The sequence below is a fragment of the Acomys minous genome (genome assembly GCF_964271855.1).
Source record: "Acomys minous genome assembly, chromosome: 1".
Taxonomy (NCBI): domain Eukaryota; kingdom Metazoa; phylum Chordata; class Mammalia; order Rodentia; family Muridae; genus Acomys; species Acomys minous.
This window is the reverse complement of record NC_140483.1, coordinates 186926402-186942080: the sequence shown is the minus strand read 5'-3', so window position 1 is coordinate 186942080 and position 15679 is coordinate 186926402. Positions and strand designations below refer to the sequence as shown.

At 49.3% G+C, this 15679-nt stretch overlaps 1 protein-coding gene across 3 annotated transcripts in view; it reads right to left on the bottom strand.

Moving 5' to 3' along the window:
• PATJ (PATJ crumbs cell polarity complex component) overlaps window positions 1–15679 on the bottom strand; it is a 324218-nt gene that overhangs the window by 13384 nt on the left and 295155 nt on the right. For all 3 annotated transcript variants that reach the window (XM_084769227.1, XM_084769228.1, XM_084769229.1), the window contains one exon: window positions 3707–3813. In XM_084769227.1, the coding sequence (XP_084625353.1) occupies window positions 3707–3813 (107 nt within the window). The remainder of the gene's footprint in view (window positions 1–3706; window positions 3814–15679) is intronic.

Sequence of the window (15679 nt, the reverse complement as noted above, 5' to 3'; positions counted from 1 at the left end):
TTCCTTTTTTTCTCTTTCCTCTTTCTTTTGTCCTTCTTTCCTTCTCTCTGTCTCTCTGTCTCTGTCTCTGTCTCTATCTCTCTTCAAGACATGGTTTCTCTGTGTAGCCTTGGTTATCCTGGACTCACTCTGTAGACTAGGCTGGCCTCGAACTCACAATGATCCACCGGCCTCTGCTTCCCCAGTGTTGGGATTAAAGGAGTGCGCCACCACACCCGGCTCCCCTTTCTCTTTCTCAACAGGGTCTCACCATGTAACTCTGCAGGCCTAGGACTCACTATGTAGAGCACACTGGACCCAGCCTCACAGAGAACGCCTGTCTCGCCTTCTGAGCAGGCCTGTTTCTTATTGGCTGCTGAGAACGCCTGTCTCTCCTTCTGAGCAGGCCTGTTTCTTATTGGCTGCTGAGAACGCCTGTCTCGCCTTCTGAGCAGGCCTGTTTCTTATTGGCTGCTGAGAGGACTAAGGCCTCAGGCAGCTTTGACTTGAAAGTTCCCTTTTAAGGCTTATTTTTAAAAGCTACGAGCCTGGCTGGACATGGTGGCACACGCCTTTAATCCCAGCACTTGGGAGGCAGAAGCAGGTGGATCTCTGTGAGTTCTACAGTGAGTCCAGGACAGTCAAGGTGAAACAGAGAAACCCTGTCTCGAAAAAACAAAAACAAACAAACAAAAAAACACCCTACCCCCCCCTCCAAAAAAAAAAAGCCACGTGCTGGTGTGTAGGTATGACACATGAGTACAGGTGCCTGAGGAGGCCAGAGGCCAGAGTCATGGGACTCCTTGCAGCTGGAGCTCCAGGCCATTATGAGTTGGCTGATATGGGGACACAGGTGCAGGGAGCCACACTGCAAGACCAGCACACACTCTTAACTAACTCTTTTTTTTTTTTTTGAGACAGGGTTTCTCTGTGTAGCCTTGGCTGTTCTGGACTCACTTTGTAGACCAAGTTGACCTTGAACTCCTATCAATCCCCCTGCCTCTGTCTCCTGAATGCTGGATTAAAGGCATGCACCACTCTTCAGTCATCTTTCCAGCTCATGATTGGAAGTTTTCAACCAAACACGCACCTGGCTGGCAGGCCCATAGTAGCTTGCTTGCCTCAATTTCAACATGCTGTGACATGTCATATTTCTAGAGTGGTAAAGAATCACCACTGGTTACATCAAATAATCTTTTAGTCAAGGAACAGAATTATTTTAAAAGGTTTTTGTGGGAGCTGAAGAGATGGCTCAGAGGTTAAGAGCACTGGCTGTTCTACCAAAGATCTCAAGTTTGACTCCCAGTAACCACATGGTGGCTCCCAACCATCTATAATGTGATCTGATGCCCTCTGCTGGCATGTAGGCACACATGCAGGCAGAATACTGTATAAATAATAAATACATCTTTTTAAAAAAGTTTTTGTTTGGCTTTTTGAGACAGGACTTCTCTGTGTAGCCTTGGCTGTCCTAGACTCCCTTTGTAAACCAGCCTGGCCTCAAACTCACAGAGCTCCGCCTGCCTCTGCCTCCCAGGTGCTGGGATTAAAGGCCACCATGCCCAGCTAAAAAGAAGCTTTGATGTGTACACCTACATCCCATGTTTCATGGCTCCAGAAGCCTCAGTAGGGTGCTGAGGGAAGTGTCCCATTCAGAAAAGTGTCCTATGTGAAGGCAGCATGGGGTACATGTGCCTAGAGTTCTGTGTTCTTACATCTTGCAGGAGAAACAAAGGCAGAATAATTTTTTTAAAAACTTTACAGAGTTGGGCAGTGGTGGCACAGGCCTTTAATCTCAGTACTTGGGAGGCAAAGATAGGCAGATCTCTCTGAGTTCAAGGCCAGCCTGGGCTACAAATTGGGTTCTGGGACAGCCAGGGCTACACAGAGAAACCCTGTGGAGGGGGGAAAAGAAGCTTAAAAAGCATCACCGGTTAAATTTATTGATTCTCTAATTTAAAAATTCACATACCTTGGCCAAATGCAAAGAACAAAGTGATTAAGAGAAAGGTTTAGCACCCTCAGCGCTATAGGGCCAAAAATAGTTGTTGTGACTCAGGCTCACAAGCAGTTGAAATCTAGGCATGTACTACAAGGATTGGCCTAATGTTTAATATGATACATGCACATGTGTATATACATGCACACATGTATGTATGTATGTACATGGCATGTTATATATATCTGTACATATACATATATGTGTACATACACACACTTTAAAGTGCGTAAAGTCAGGGGACAGCTTTTGGGGCTCACTTCTCTCCTTATACCCTGGAGATTCTAGGCATTGAACTTACGCTGCCAGCCTTGGCAGCAAGTGCCTTTACCCTGAGCCATATTGCCAAAATCCCTCCCTTCATTTTGAGTGTGGTTTGAACTGTAGGTCAGGTTGGTCTAGAACTCACTCTAGCCCAGACTAGCCCTGAACTCACAGCAATCAATATTCTTTTGTTTGTTTTTTGTTTTGTTTTGTTTTTCAAGACAGGGTTTCTCTGTGTAGCCTTCACTGTCCTGGACTCACTTTGTAGACCAGGCTGGCCTTGAACTCACAGTAATCCACCTGCCTCTTCCTCCCAAGTGCTGGGATTAAAGGCGTGTACTGCCTCCACCTAGCGGCTTTGGGTTTCTGATCTTTCTGTCTCTACCTCCTGAGTCCTGGGATTATAAATGTGTGTTACCATGCTCAGTCCCCTGTGGTACTGAGAAATGAAGGAGGGCTTTGTTCCTGCTAGGGAAGCATCCAGAGACTGAAAGCATCCCCCATCGCCCCACTCTGACTTTGTTTTAAAGGGTTGTGGTAGCTTGAAAATGCTATTTTTGTATTCTGTCATATTTGATGGCATATATGATGAGGAAATAAAGTAGGAAAAAACAAAATTTTTCTCCAAAAAAACACCCAAAAGTATCATTTAGGTTGATAAACTATGACCCTCCCCCCAATAAAGCCCCTTGTGGATGGCTGTCATCAGGACACTCTGGCACGAACTGTTAACCAATAGCATTCACTGAGCACACACTCCAGCAGGTGCTGATGAGGAAGCGAGGAACAGTTTCAGGCAGCACTTCTCAAAGCACAGCGGCTCTCTGCCCGTCTGTGCTAGAATAGCCCCAGGGAACCTGCTAAGACCAGATTCCCACATCTACTGGAGACCTTCTCCTCAGAGTCTCCACATACAGTGCCGTTGAGAGCGTGTGCAGGTGCAAACACAGGCAAGTGGAGTTGAGGGGCAGATGGCTGGGTCTCTCCTCCCACTATGTGGGCCCCCAGGATGGCGCTCAGGTCATCAGACTCATTGGCAAGCGCCTTTACTCCTCGCGTCTTAGAGCAGGGAGGGACTGGTCTATAAACCCACCGTTTCTTAGGACAGAGGGCTCATGCTTGTGTCAAAGCCATGAGAAGCGGTGTGAGCCCAGGCTGTGCCATGGTGGAGCAGAGCCTTGGGTGAGATCGAGAACCCTGGCTCCTTGTCAGGTCAGGACATAGCATGCAGGCTGGTCACACATACACACACATACATGTGCACACACACATGTGCGCACAAACACACACACATATACACATACACACGCGTGTGCGAACACACACACATGTACGCACACACACGCACATGCACATACATGTACACACATATACACATACATGCCACACACGCACGCGCGCACGCACACACATGCTGGAAGCTGAAGCTCAGGGGTTAGGTCCACTCTGCATTACAATACTCACTCCGTGTCTTCCGGATATCGGTCAGCAGTCGGAGAGCCAAGCTGGGGGCCGGTGGACATGATTTCAAGCTGAGTCGCTATGGCACTTATGTTGGTATCTGCCACGACCTGCGGGTGGGATGGCAAGGCATTTTGCTGTGAGTTGCAAGAACACTGGGGAAACCATGGTTGTACTCTAATCCTCATTCGACCTGCACATAGCACTCGACAGGATGAGCTGTTCATCCTTTCTCTTTCTCACTCTCCTTTCTCTCTTTCCTTTCTTCCCTCATCTTCCTCCCTTTCTTATCCCTCCCTGGCGTGAAACTCTCAATAGTCCTGATGTACCTCCCCAGTGCTGGGGTTTCAGTGTGCACCTCCACGCTGGGCTGGAGACTTTGGTTCTCTTTCTCTCTCTTGGTTTCTCTGTGTTAGCACTGGCTGCCCTGGACTCGATTTGCAGACTAGGCTGGCCTTGAACTCACAGAGATCCACCTGCCTCTGCCTCTCGAGTGCTGGGATTAATCCTTGTGACACCACGCCTGGTTGATTTTTCTCTCCTAAACTATTTCCTTCATTTGGCTTCCAATAATTGCTGCCTCCTTACTCTTTCATGGACCTGGAGACTCACCACTCACCTGTGTCCCCAGATCCTCCTTTTGAAAGCTTCTATTTTGAGGCAGGGCCTTACTAAGCCACAGAGGCTGACTGCGCACACTGATCCTCAGTGTCAGCTTCCCAGTGGCTGACGGGCTCACAGGCCTGTGCCAGCGGGCGGCTGCAGTTAGATTCTCACACCTTTCTGACCCTGTCTTCCTCTCTCCAGACCCCAGTGCATCATAACAGGGCCAGCTGCTGAGTTCCTGGTCTTTTTCATCTGCACTGTCTCTGGTTTCTCTGTGTAGCCCTGGCTGTCCTGGACTCACTCTATAGACCAGGGGGGCCTCGAACTTACAGAGACCCGCCTTCCTCAGCTTCCCGAGTGCTGGGATTCTTGTTGTGAACTTACATATCACCTGGGATGACAGCCCCCAGCTTGCTAGCTCCAGCTCTACCTGACTTAACTCCAAATCCTCATGATGTCCCCGGTCATGCCATCAGGAACCCTCTGCCCTGTGCCTGGGCTCTGGGAGCCTTCTGCACTCCAGGGGACCATGGCCTGTTCTTGCAGTTTCATGAAGACTTTGGTAGCGTCCTTGACTTCTCTGTCTCTGGGCTCATAGTCCTCCTAGGTGCTGCAGGCCGACTGGCAAAGTCATCCTGTGTGAGTTCTATAGGAGCCATCTCCCTGCCTGCCTGGACTCACTGCTCCAGACTCTGCCTGAGGCTGTCTGCAGAGAACTAGATGCTGTGGGGCCACACGCTGAAGTCCTTCCGATGACCTTCAAGGTAATCAGCTCTGTGGCACCTCTGACAGTCTCCTGTGTTCAGCACACTGACCTTATTGGCACCCCACAGCTGCCCCAGCCCGACTCCAGAACAAGCGCCCCCGCCTCCCAATCTGGAGGACAGACTGCAACACTCTGCACACAGATCCTCATTAAGACTTGATTTGACGCAGTTCCAGAACAAGCCGACAGAGGGCGCACATGCCTCAACTGTGAACCAGCTGCATTGCCAGTAAAGCAGAGGCAACGGGCCGGAGGAGGGGGTCAGAATACATTTGGGGATCATCCCAAAGTAGGGGAAAAGCAGTTATATGCAATCACAGAGCGTTCTAGAAATACAATCATGGGAAGAATGATCGAGTAAATGGGGAGATGCTTAGCATAAAAGCCTATGGAAGAAAGGTCAAGCCCCTGCCGGACTGTACAGGCCTCTCTTGTTCCGCTGCACCATCCTCCACAGATCAGAGCCTCCGTGTACACTGCCTGACCTGTTTGTTTGTTTGTTTTGTGTTTTGAGACTTGGTTTCTCTGTGTAGTCCTGGATTCGCTTTTGTAGACCAGGCTGACGCTGAACTAGGTGCCTGGCTCACTGCCTGCTCTTAAGGCACACTCCTCACAAACACTCTATCCCAGCTCTCAGCCAGCCTGGGCCTCCCGGCCCACATTCTTTTGACTTTCCTGCTGCTGGCAGGGTCTGCTCTCTGCTGCCTTTTAGCTTATCTTCCAGGCCAATCAAGGACCCAGGCAGCTTCAAGCTCAGGTGACAGCACATCCACCCCCTGGGCTTAAGTTCCAGCTCACAACCCAGATGCTAGGCTCTGCCCAAGCACCAATTTGGGATTTGCGTTTTGACATCTCTCAGCTTATCCAAGTTAAGACAACAAATCCTAATTTGGATTGGGGGATGTAGCTCAGTGGCAGAGCGCATGCCTAGCATGTGTGGGACCCGAGGTTCCACTCTTAGAGGGCACGCACGCGCGTACACACACACCACTTCTTCTCCAAACTCTTGACCAGAAAACCCAACCTCCTCATTCAATTGACTTTTTCTTTAATTTTTATCTTATTAGCGAAATGACACCCCTATGTCCCCAGTTGAGCCAACCAGGGATAACCTGCTGTGGCTGGAACCTGTCACCTCAGACAGGCATTGAGGTGCTATCAACACAGGTGCTCAGTTTGAATATCGACGTTGGTACCTCCTTCTCCCAAATGAGTAATAATCCACAGAAGTTCCTAACCCTTTTCCATCTGGTCACTGTTCACCTGCTGTCTTCTAACCTCTCTTACACAACCCAGTCATCTTTCCAGACACACTGGTACTTCCCTGCTTAAAACCTTTCATCACTGTCCCTTGTTCTTGGGATAAGAGTCTAAGCATGTGTAGCACACACACACACACACACACACACACACAGTGCACATACATACTCACGTGCACATACACACACATGCTCACGCACGAGCGTGTGCGCGCGCGCACACACACACACACCTGTCTAATTGAGTTTCTCTATTCCCACTCTCTCAGTCTTCTAGTGTTTTCTCCCTGGGAATCTCTATACAAAACCAGTCTAAATAGCAGCTGTTCTCCATGTGACCTTCTCTAGTTTTCCTGTTTAGGCTAATTCGTCCCGCTCTCTTCTGCATTCTCCACCTGTTTCTCAGGAGCTGTGACAACACGTGTTTGTATGCCTGTGGGTTGTTTCTCATCTCGTCTCGGGTCCCATGAGCAGCAGGGTCATGCTCCAGTGTGTAGTAACTGAGGCTGAGGAGGAGCCTGGGAGAGAAGGTCTGAGCTTTCACAGGGCAGAGAGACGTAGAACGAGAGAAAATCTAACAGGCAGGCCACACTCCACAGGGACAGAGTAGTGACAGAGAGACTCAAGGAGGTCCAGGCACTGACCCAGCTAACAGCATTTTGAGTGTCATTTCATTTTGTTTTCTTAAAATTTATTTATTTATTATTTATTGTATATGAGCGTTTTATCTGCAGATCACACTATAGATGCTTGTGAGCCACCATGTGGTTGCTGGGAATTGAACTCAGGACCTCTGGAAGAGCAGGCGGTGCTCTAAACCACTGAGCCATCTCTCCAGCCCTCATTTTGTTTTCAAATGATTCATTTTTATTTGATGAGCATTGGTGTTTGCCTGCATGTGTCTTGTGTGAGGCATTTTGGATTCCCTAGGACTGAAGTTACAAATAGCTGTGAGCTGCTGTGTGGGTGCCAGGAATTGAACCCTGGTCTTCTCAAAGAGCAACAACCTGTGGGAATCAGTTCTTTCCTTTCACCATGTAGTACTCTCAGGCTTAAGTTCCAGCAGTGTGCTCACAACCCAGATGCTAGGCTCTGCCCAAGCACCAATTTGGGATTTGCGTTTTGACATCTCTCAGCTTATCCAAGTTAAGACAACAAATCCTAATTTGGATTGGGGAATGTAGCTCAGTGGCAGAGTGGGCCGACGGGCTTGGCAGCAAGTGCCTTTATGTGCTGAGCCATGTCACCCACCCTCTGTTTTGTTTACAACTCTCTCTTCTTTCTTTTCCTCTCTTGTGAGTTCTCCTGAGTGTTTTTTCACTTAATGTGACTTTGGACCTCAGGAACAACAGGCTTGACTGGTGAGTTTCAAGGCAAAGGGTAGAACTGCCACTAACCAAACTTCTCAGCACCCAGCTTGAGGAAATGGCCCATGATAATGATCAACCAGAGGACAACCAGACCAAGATGACCCGGAGTCCTGCCGCGGCAACTCCGAGCCTCCCCATCGCCTCTCTCCCGCGTGCTCAGGACTGCTGTCAGCAGCTGAGACCGGATTCTCGGCTCCCTCTGTCCTGCTCTGATGACCCAGCTTATTTAATAACGCTCCTTTCCTGACCTCCCCCCTCCCCTGTCTCCTTCTGGTTCTGTGGGGACCCCTGTGGAGTCTAGGCTGGCCTGGAACTTATGATCCTCCTGCATCAGTGTCCCGAGTGCTGGGAGTCCAGGCTGGGTGTGAGCCACCAGGAGCAGGCTTTGTGGGAAAAGTAGCTGAGCCCAGCCTGTTGGGGCTTCTAGGAGCCGTAGCCTCTGTTCCTAACTCTATTAGGAACGCTACGGAGCAGAACGGCATAACTAAAACACACAGATCTCACAAAAAGCAACATTGAAAAAGCTCAAGCTGTCACCATAGGTTATGCTCACGGGACTATGTCATGTCCCTATTGGATGAAGCTGCAAAAGTCATTAAAACATTGTCTGTTTTCTTACTTTCCTTTTCTTTTTTGAGATGGGGGTCTTACAAAGCAGTCCTGGCTCCACTAGAATTCACTATATAGACAGGACGGCCTTGAATTCACAGAGCTCAGCCCCATGAGCCTCTGCCTCCCGTGTGCTGGTATTTCAGGCATGCCCTACCACATCCAGACCCTCCCCCTCTCTTTGGAGACTAGGCAGCTCACTTTGTAGCCCAGGTTAGCCTGAAACTCACAGCTGTCCTATCTCAGCTTCTAGAGGGCTGGGATTACAGGCAGAGGCCACCGCTTGTGTTATGCCTATAAACATAGAGGCCACACAACAGGTATGGCACAAAGAGATGCATTTGGTGGAAGGGAAGGGGAGAGGAGCTGGGGCCAGAGTGGGCCATGAGGGGAGAGACAGAGAGACCCGGGAGACTGAGGGATAGTGAGGGGTACCTCAGATACAGGGAGGGGGAGAGAAGCCGAGGTGGAGAAAGAGCACCCAGAAATGGGTTGGTCCTTTATAGGTGGTGGGCAGCTGAAGTGCACACACCTGGTGGCGGCAGAGGATAGCAGGTTGCTAGGCAACCTACGTGCTAACACTTCATCTGGCTAGAATCTAGTACTTTTTAATCAGATGTTGGGAAGCAATCACCTGGCACAAGGGGGAACGAGCTGCACAATTTATTTTTCAGGCATAGCTGTGTCCCTAGTTCCAGCCCAGTTATACTCATCCTAAAGTTTTAACATTTGCTGGAAAATACAAAAATCCTGCAGGATCCTCCCTACAACTAGCTCTAAAATTAAAGAGGTTTCTTAGCCGCCAGTAAATCCTAGGGAACCACCCAAAACACTCCTGCCAATCTTGTAGGAGTGGAACCCTTTGGCCAAGGGGTATTATGAAGGACAGCACAGACTCTTGTGGGGAGACCAGGACAGCAAACCTGCCACCTGCAGGAAGACTTTCCAGCCCTAAGACATTTGTAGCCAGCACCTTTGTCTTGAGAGAAGATTGACAAGTAAGTTGATAGGCTGTGGCTAAGGCCCGCCTGGGGCTTGGCTTGGGAGTGGGGAGGAGCTACTGTCTAAGGGTTAGGTCAGTGGTGTCCAAGTTCAACCTAGATGTCCTGCTCAGCCGTGTCTCTGAGCACCAGGGACTGTGGTCTCAGGTAAGCCCGGGGTCCTTTGGGGAAGCAGGGGAAGGCCAACAAGCAGATAGGAGATAGACTTTACTTCTCTTTATCAAGTGAATCTTGGACTTGTTTTGGCTTTTTTTTTTTTTTTTTGGTTCGTTTTTTTTTCCTTCAGCTTCACTGGGTTCTGAGAACAGAGACGGGGCTCAGGAACACAAGGGAGAAAAGTGCAGTAGGTGGCATGTGAGGGGTCACATGATACCCTGATGGTCAAAGGGGAGAGGGGACAACAGGGATTAGAGTCCCTTAATGAGACCATGGGTATCACGGCCTCTGCAACTTCAGGTGTCCCAGCCTCTGGGTCCCCTGGCCTGCATAGGTGAGGTCCTGTAACTGGCTTGGCAGAACCAAAGATGCTCTAAAGAGGAACCCCTGTCTCTCAATCTATCACTCTGTTAGAACGATGGACTCTGACGAAGTGGGAATTTCCCTGGGAATTTTATGCTGGGAGAAGGAGAAGGAGCCAGCTAGAGGGAGCCCTTGTCTTCAGGAAGGAGACACCACATGGTTGTGGCACCTCCCTGGGTGAGACAGGAGCCCAGACAACGGCGGCCAGTGGTGTCGGACCCACTCTCGGATCAGGGCTGCCTCGGTGTGCATATCTCGGCCCCTCCCTTTGAGCTTAGGCTCACTTCAGGGCCCTAAGATAGACTGTGGGTGTGGTCACTGGATCTTTGTCCTTCTTCCCAGTGTGGTTGCACTGAACAAATTTCCCTTTCCTGCTTCACACTAGTAAGTGGCTCTTTCAGTTGGCTTACCGCGGACAGCTTGGAGCAGGAGCGGTACCTCCTAGCTTTGTGACAGTCCCACCCTCGGGTCTGCGGGCTGGCCTTCTACCGCATGTGGATTGGCACCCTTTCCCCTCTTTCCCCAGAGGAAAAGGACAGTTGGGAAATATGGATGATGTCATCCTGCTCAACCACAACCCTTCAAAACATTAACCTGGTCAAAATTATGTGTGCCCTCCCATTTGTGCCTCTATTTAGGCACCAGTGGTCAGGGTGGGAGACCACACAGAGAGGTGGGGGCGACGGGCAGGAAGCTATTTAACCTAGTAGAGCTGCCTTACTTAGAAGTGACTGCATAATCTTAGATTCTTTCCCACCAGATGTTTAATGGAAGCATTTTGTACCCCCTCCAGGTGTAGCTATTATTAAACACTTAGTAATTGCAGGCCTGAGGCGAGCAGCCCAGTGGTCTGGAGGGAGAGTCCCAACTTCTCCAAGGAGGAAGAGGCCAAGGAGAACTACGTGACTTACCCACCCAAAACTATCCACAGGAAGGAAGAGGTGGGTAGCCTGTCCTTCCAAGGAAAAGGAGGTCCACTCTGAGAAGGCGAGAAGAAGAGCAGCAGCCATGGAAACAGAGGAGGAAGTGGGTACAGAGACCAGCTCGCCGGCGGAGCCCTGGGAAGTTACCACCGGCAAGGAGGAGGAGGGGACCGCTCAGCTGCTACCCAGCCAAGGCGAGCTGCAGGACAGAAAGGCTCCAGAGGAAACTCTGTCCCCCGGGCCTAAGGACCGGGCAGAGATTCCTACGGGGTTGGAAGATGAGCAAATAACCGTGTTCCCCCCTCCCACTGGCCTTCCCTGCCAGTGTGTGTTCCCCCCTCCCACAGCACTGACACCTCACTCCGTGTTCCCCCCTCCCACTGCTCTTTCTGGCCAGTGTGTGTTCCCCCCTCCCACTGCACTCACGTCTCACTCCATGTTTCCCCCTCCGAATGCCTTGTTCTCTCGCTGCGGTTCCCCGTGCAGTGGAGTTTTTCTTTCCACTTGCAATTCCTTCAGTTTGTTCATCGGTGTTCACCTCTCGGGCCACTCTCCTTGAGAAAGGGTTATTTCATCAGACACACCGGCTTGTGCTACAGCTACTGGGACGCTAAATGACTTAAAATAAATAAAGCCGAGGGCTGGAGAGATGGCTCAGAGGTTAAGAGCACTGTCTGCTCTTCCAAAGGTGCCGAGTTCAATTCCCAGCACCCACATGGTGGCTCACAACCATCTATAATGAGATCTGGTGCCCTCTTCTGAAAACTGTATAAATAATAAATAAATAAATCTTCAGAAAAAAAATAAAGCTGAACTTAACTACCCTATGTTCAGCAGCAGGTCACTCTGCTCAATAAAACTTCTGGTTGAGTCATTTGTGCATGTCTTTACCGCATGGACCACAAGCTGGGTAGCTCTCCTCAAAAACGGGTTGAGAGCTGGGTGGTGGTGGCGCTCCCCTGTAATCCCAGCACTGGGAGGCAGAGGCAGGCAGATCTCTCTGAGTTCAATGCCAGCCTGGTCTACAGAGCGAGTTTCAGGGTAGCCAGGGCTACATAGAGAAACCATGTCTCAAGACCCAAAACAAAAACAAACAAACAAAAAACAAAACAAAAACAAAACAATCTAAGAGTGTAGACTGTAAGACGCCAGAGGGGCAAATTTGGCTGCTAGACACAGAGCCCTCTAGTGGCTCAAACCCTCGGCGTCACCTGGAGTACTCTAAGCTTAGATTTCTCCCAGGTTTTTTTTTAGATTTTTATTTTTCTAGGCAGGCACTCCAGGCTGTGCCCCAAAACAATTTATGGGGACATCAAAAGGAGTTTTGCAGTTCTCGGACCTCACACCTCAGATTTTGTAACAAAAGTGAGACTCCTGAGCCACTGTCTGCGGTGCCGGTCCTCAGCCGCTGTGTAAGGAGAGAGCTGTGACGTGGGGCGGGGGGAAAGCTGCCCGACCTGGGGAGGCGCCGGCTCACGGCACCCTCAGCCCTCCTGTCCCACAGCTCTTTATCCTCTCCCAGCGTCATGCGGCTTCCTCTTCTTCATGAACCCCAATGTCACTTACCCCTCAGCCCCTGCACTGTGTCACCTGCAGAGCCAGGGCACATCCTACATCAAGGAAAGCAGAATCTCTGGCAACCTATGGAAAATAGCGCCTTGACTGGGCAACCAAGGTTAACAATTCTCAAGCCTGTGGGCACGGTGGCGCAGGCTTTTAATCCCAGCACTTGGGAAGGAGAGGCAGGAGGATCTCTGTGAGTTTGAGACCACCCTGGTCTATACAAAGCAAGTTCAGGTCAGCCAAGGCTACAGAGAAAAAAACCATGTGTCCAAAAAAAAAAAAAAAAAAAAAAAAAAAAAAAAAAAAAAAAGAACTCTCAAGCCAGCTGGCATGGTGGCTCATTCCTGTATTCCCAGCACTTGGGAAATTGAGGCTGGAGGATTGCTATGGCCTCAAGACCAGCCTGGGATATCTTGTGTATTTTCCCCCCTTCTTTGTTTTCATACTTTTTTTTTTTTTTTTTTTTTTGGTCTTTCTATGTAGCCCTGGCTACCTTCAAACTCAAAATCTTCCCATCTTAGCCTCTTGAGTTCTGGGATCCTAGGAGTGCTCTGCAAAGCCAGGAACTTTGCATGGTAGAAGGAGAAAGTGACTGCTGTGAGCCACCCTCTCACCACCACATATGCAGGTACAGATGCACAAAACAAAAACATGAGGAGGAAGTCGGCGTCACCCACCAGCACCTAATGAAAGCGTCCTTGCCCCCCCATCCTCTTCCCATCTGACAATATTCCAACTCTTCAACAGTGTCTTTCAGCATTTGCTTCCATGTTCTTAAATAACACAACTTTACATCTATTTGCTGATTTGACTAAATTAATTGGTATTTTAAACGAGGAAGACAGACTATGTAGCCTAGGCTGGCCTTGAACTCACTCGGTAGCCCAGACTAGTTTGTGGTAAGTTTCCTCCTGAACACGCCACTGCTCCTCTCTGACAAGCCTTTAAATGATCTAATCATGCCCTTGTGTGGACGACACAAGCTTCAGCTCCTTCCACTGAAAGGTCATGGCCACCCACGGGCTCCCAATCTCCGCACTGCGATGCCTGTATTTTTTAAGTGGTGTAACAGAAGGCCTGGGCTCCTCTTGCGGAGAGTGGGGACTGAAGCAGAGGCCTGCAGTTGCGAGGAGGAACAGCAGCTAGCTTGTCACTTCAGCCTCATCTTCTACCGTCTCCTTTGCTACCTTCAACTTTGGGCCAGATTCCTGTTCAACTCTGTACAGTAGACATGTTAATCATTTAAGGATGTTCCTCTAGCAACCTCCCGTTTCAAGGCTGAAGGCACCAGATAAGGAAAGCAAAGGTATTTTCAAGGTTTGCAGGGGACATCCTAACCAACACGTCTCCGACCACAGCTTTTACAACATCCTGTTCCAAAGTGACGCCTACAAGTCACTAACCATCCTCTAAATCTGAAGTTGGCCTAACAAACTCCATCTTGCCCTCCAGATCGCTTTCTCTGTGCCATTCTCTGCTTGGATTCTAGGATCATGAGTCTGACAGACAAACATCCTGAGAATTAGATCAAAACTGCCCCTAGCAGCAGTGATTCCCTTGTCCTGATAAGACTCCACACGGCCAGTCCTAGGACAGTGACCAACCAGACTGGCCTGACCATGACTGTGCACTACGCACATGCCTTGTTTACTCCATGGGGGGTGGGGGTGGGACAACCGGAAGACATCCTTTACTTCTGTCGTTCCAGTGTGGGCAGACTGAAAACGAGTCTCTCTGTGGCATTCGCCACCACATGCCTCATTCTCAACATGGGACGCTGAGAACCAGGTTTCCTTGGCTCATATTTGAGGTTGGGGTAGCCTAGGTAGCAAGAAATGTCCAAAACCAACAACAACAAAACAAAAAACAAAAAACAAAAAGAAAGAAAGAAAAGTAGGACAAAAAACTTCCCAAAGTCATGACTTAAATTTTACCTAAATGCTACTCTTACTAAGCCTGCTACTTCCTATATTTTATTCTTTCCTTTATTATGGTGTTAATTTATTTCTCAGAGTATATAGTTAGTACATATTTTACTTTCTATGCTTTTATTAGATCAGCTTTATAGTTTCTTTGTCGTTGTTTTGTTTGTTTGTTTGTTTGTTTTTCGAGACAGGGTTTCTGTGTGTCTCCCTGGCTGTCCTGGTCTCACTTTGTAGGCCAGGCTGGCCTTGAACTCACAGTGATTTGCCTGCCTCTGCCTTCCTGAGTGCTGGGATTAAAGGCGTGCGCCACCAAGCCCGGCTGCTTTACAATTTCTAATTCACCTCAAACTTCCGGGACAGTTAGCTATATTAGATACTCAATCCCTCTTTTCTCACTTTTAACACCGCCCCCCACCCCACCTGAATCAGGGTTTCTCTGTGTAGCCTTGGCTGTCCTGGACTGGCTTTATAGACCAGGCTGGCCTAGAACTCACAGAGATCTGCCTGCCTCTGCCTCCTAGAGTGCTAAGATTACAGGTGTGGGCCACCACACCCAGTTTCCCCCTTTTAATTTAATTTTACCCCCCCCCCCCATTATCACCACCACCAGCAGCAGCAGCAGCATGTGTAGGTCTGAGGACAACTTTTCAAGAGTCAGTTTTCTTTCTCCACTACGGGATCTGGATTGAAGTCACTTTGTCAGGCTTGGGTGGCAAGTGCTTTCCTCACTGAGCCACCTCTCCCTCTATTTTCCTTTTTAGGTCAGAGGCATTTCTTCTCAACATGTTCTTCCTCCTGTTCCAGTTGGACAGACAGCTTTCTGTGCCCAACTGCCAGAGATTTCACTGTTTTCCAGCAATGCCATGTCTTCTGTCTTATTTTGTTTACTTGTTGGAGTACTCCTTAAAGCAATTCTCTCAGAAAACGAATTTCTAAAAAGCTAGTACCATTTAAATGCCTTGCTCTTTTATAGCTAGCAAGTACTTTTGTCTTGAAAAATGTCATGTCTGGGTAGGTTTTATTCTTTTTCTACTTAGTATGTGCACTGATGGATTCTCCCTCTCTCTGTATTTCTGCTTACAACTTCTGCTTGTTGGACGTTAGGTTTCTTGGCTTAATCCCTTGGTCCCCCTTGCTTTCCCGTCTCCATGGGGGGCACTACGGATTGAACCCAGGACAAGCACTCTCCAGCGGAGCCCCAGCTCTGTCTCTTAGCTGTCTTCATAACTCTTCTGCTGCCAGGGCCACTTATGTCAGTTCCGCAAGCTCTGGAGGAGGGTGCCCCTGAGGACTGACCAAAGAGCCACTTCATGTACAGACTCTTTGTTGTTTGGTTTGGGATTTTGAGACAGGGTTTCTCTGTGTAGCCCTGGTTGTCCTGGCTCTACCTGCCTCTTCCTCCCTGAGTGCGGGGATCACAGGCATATAAAGACCA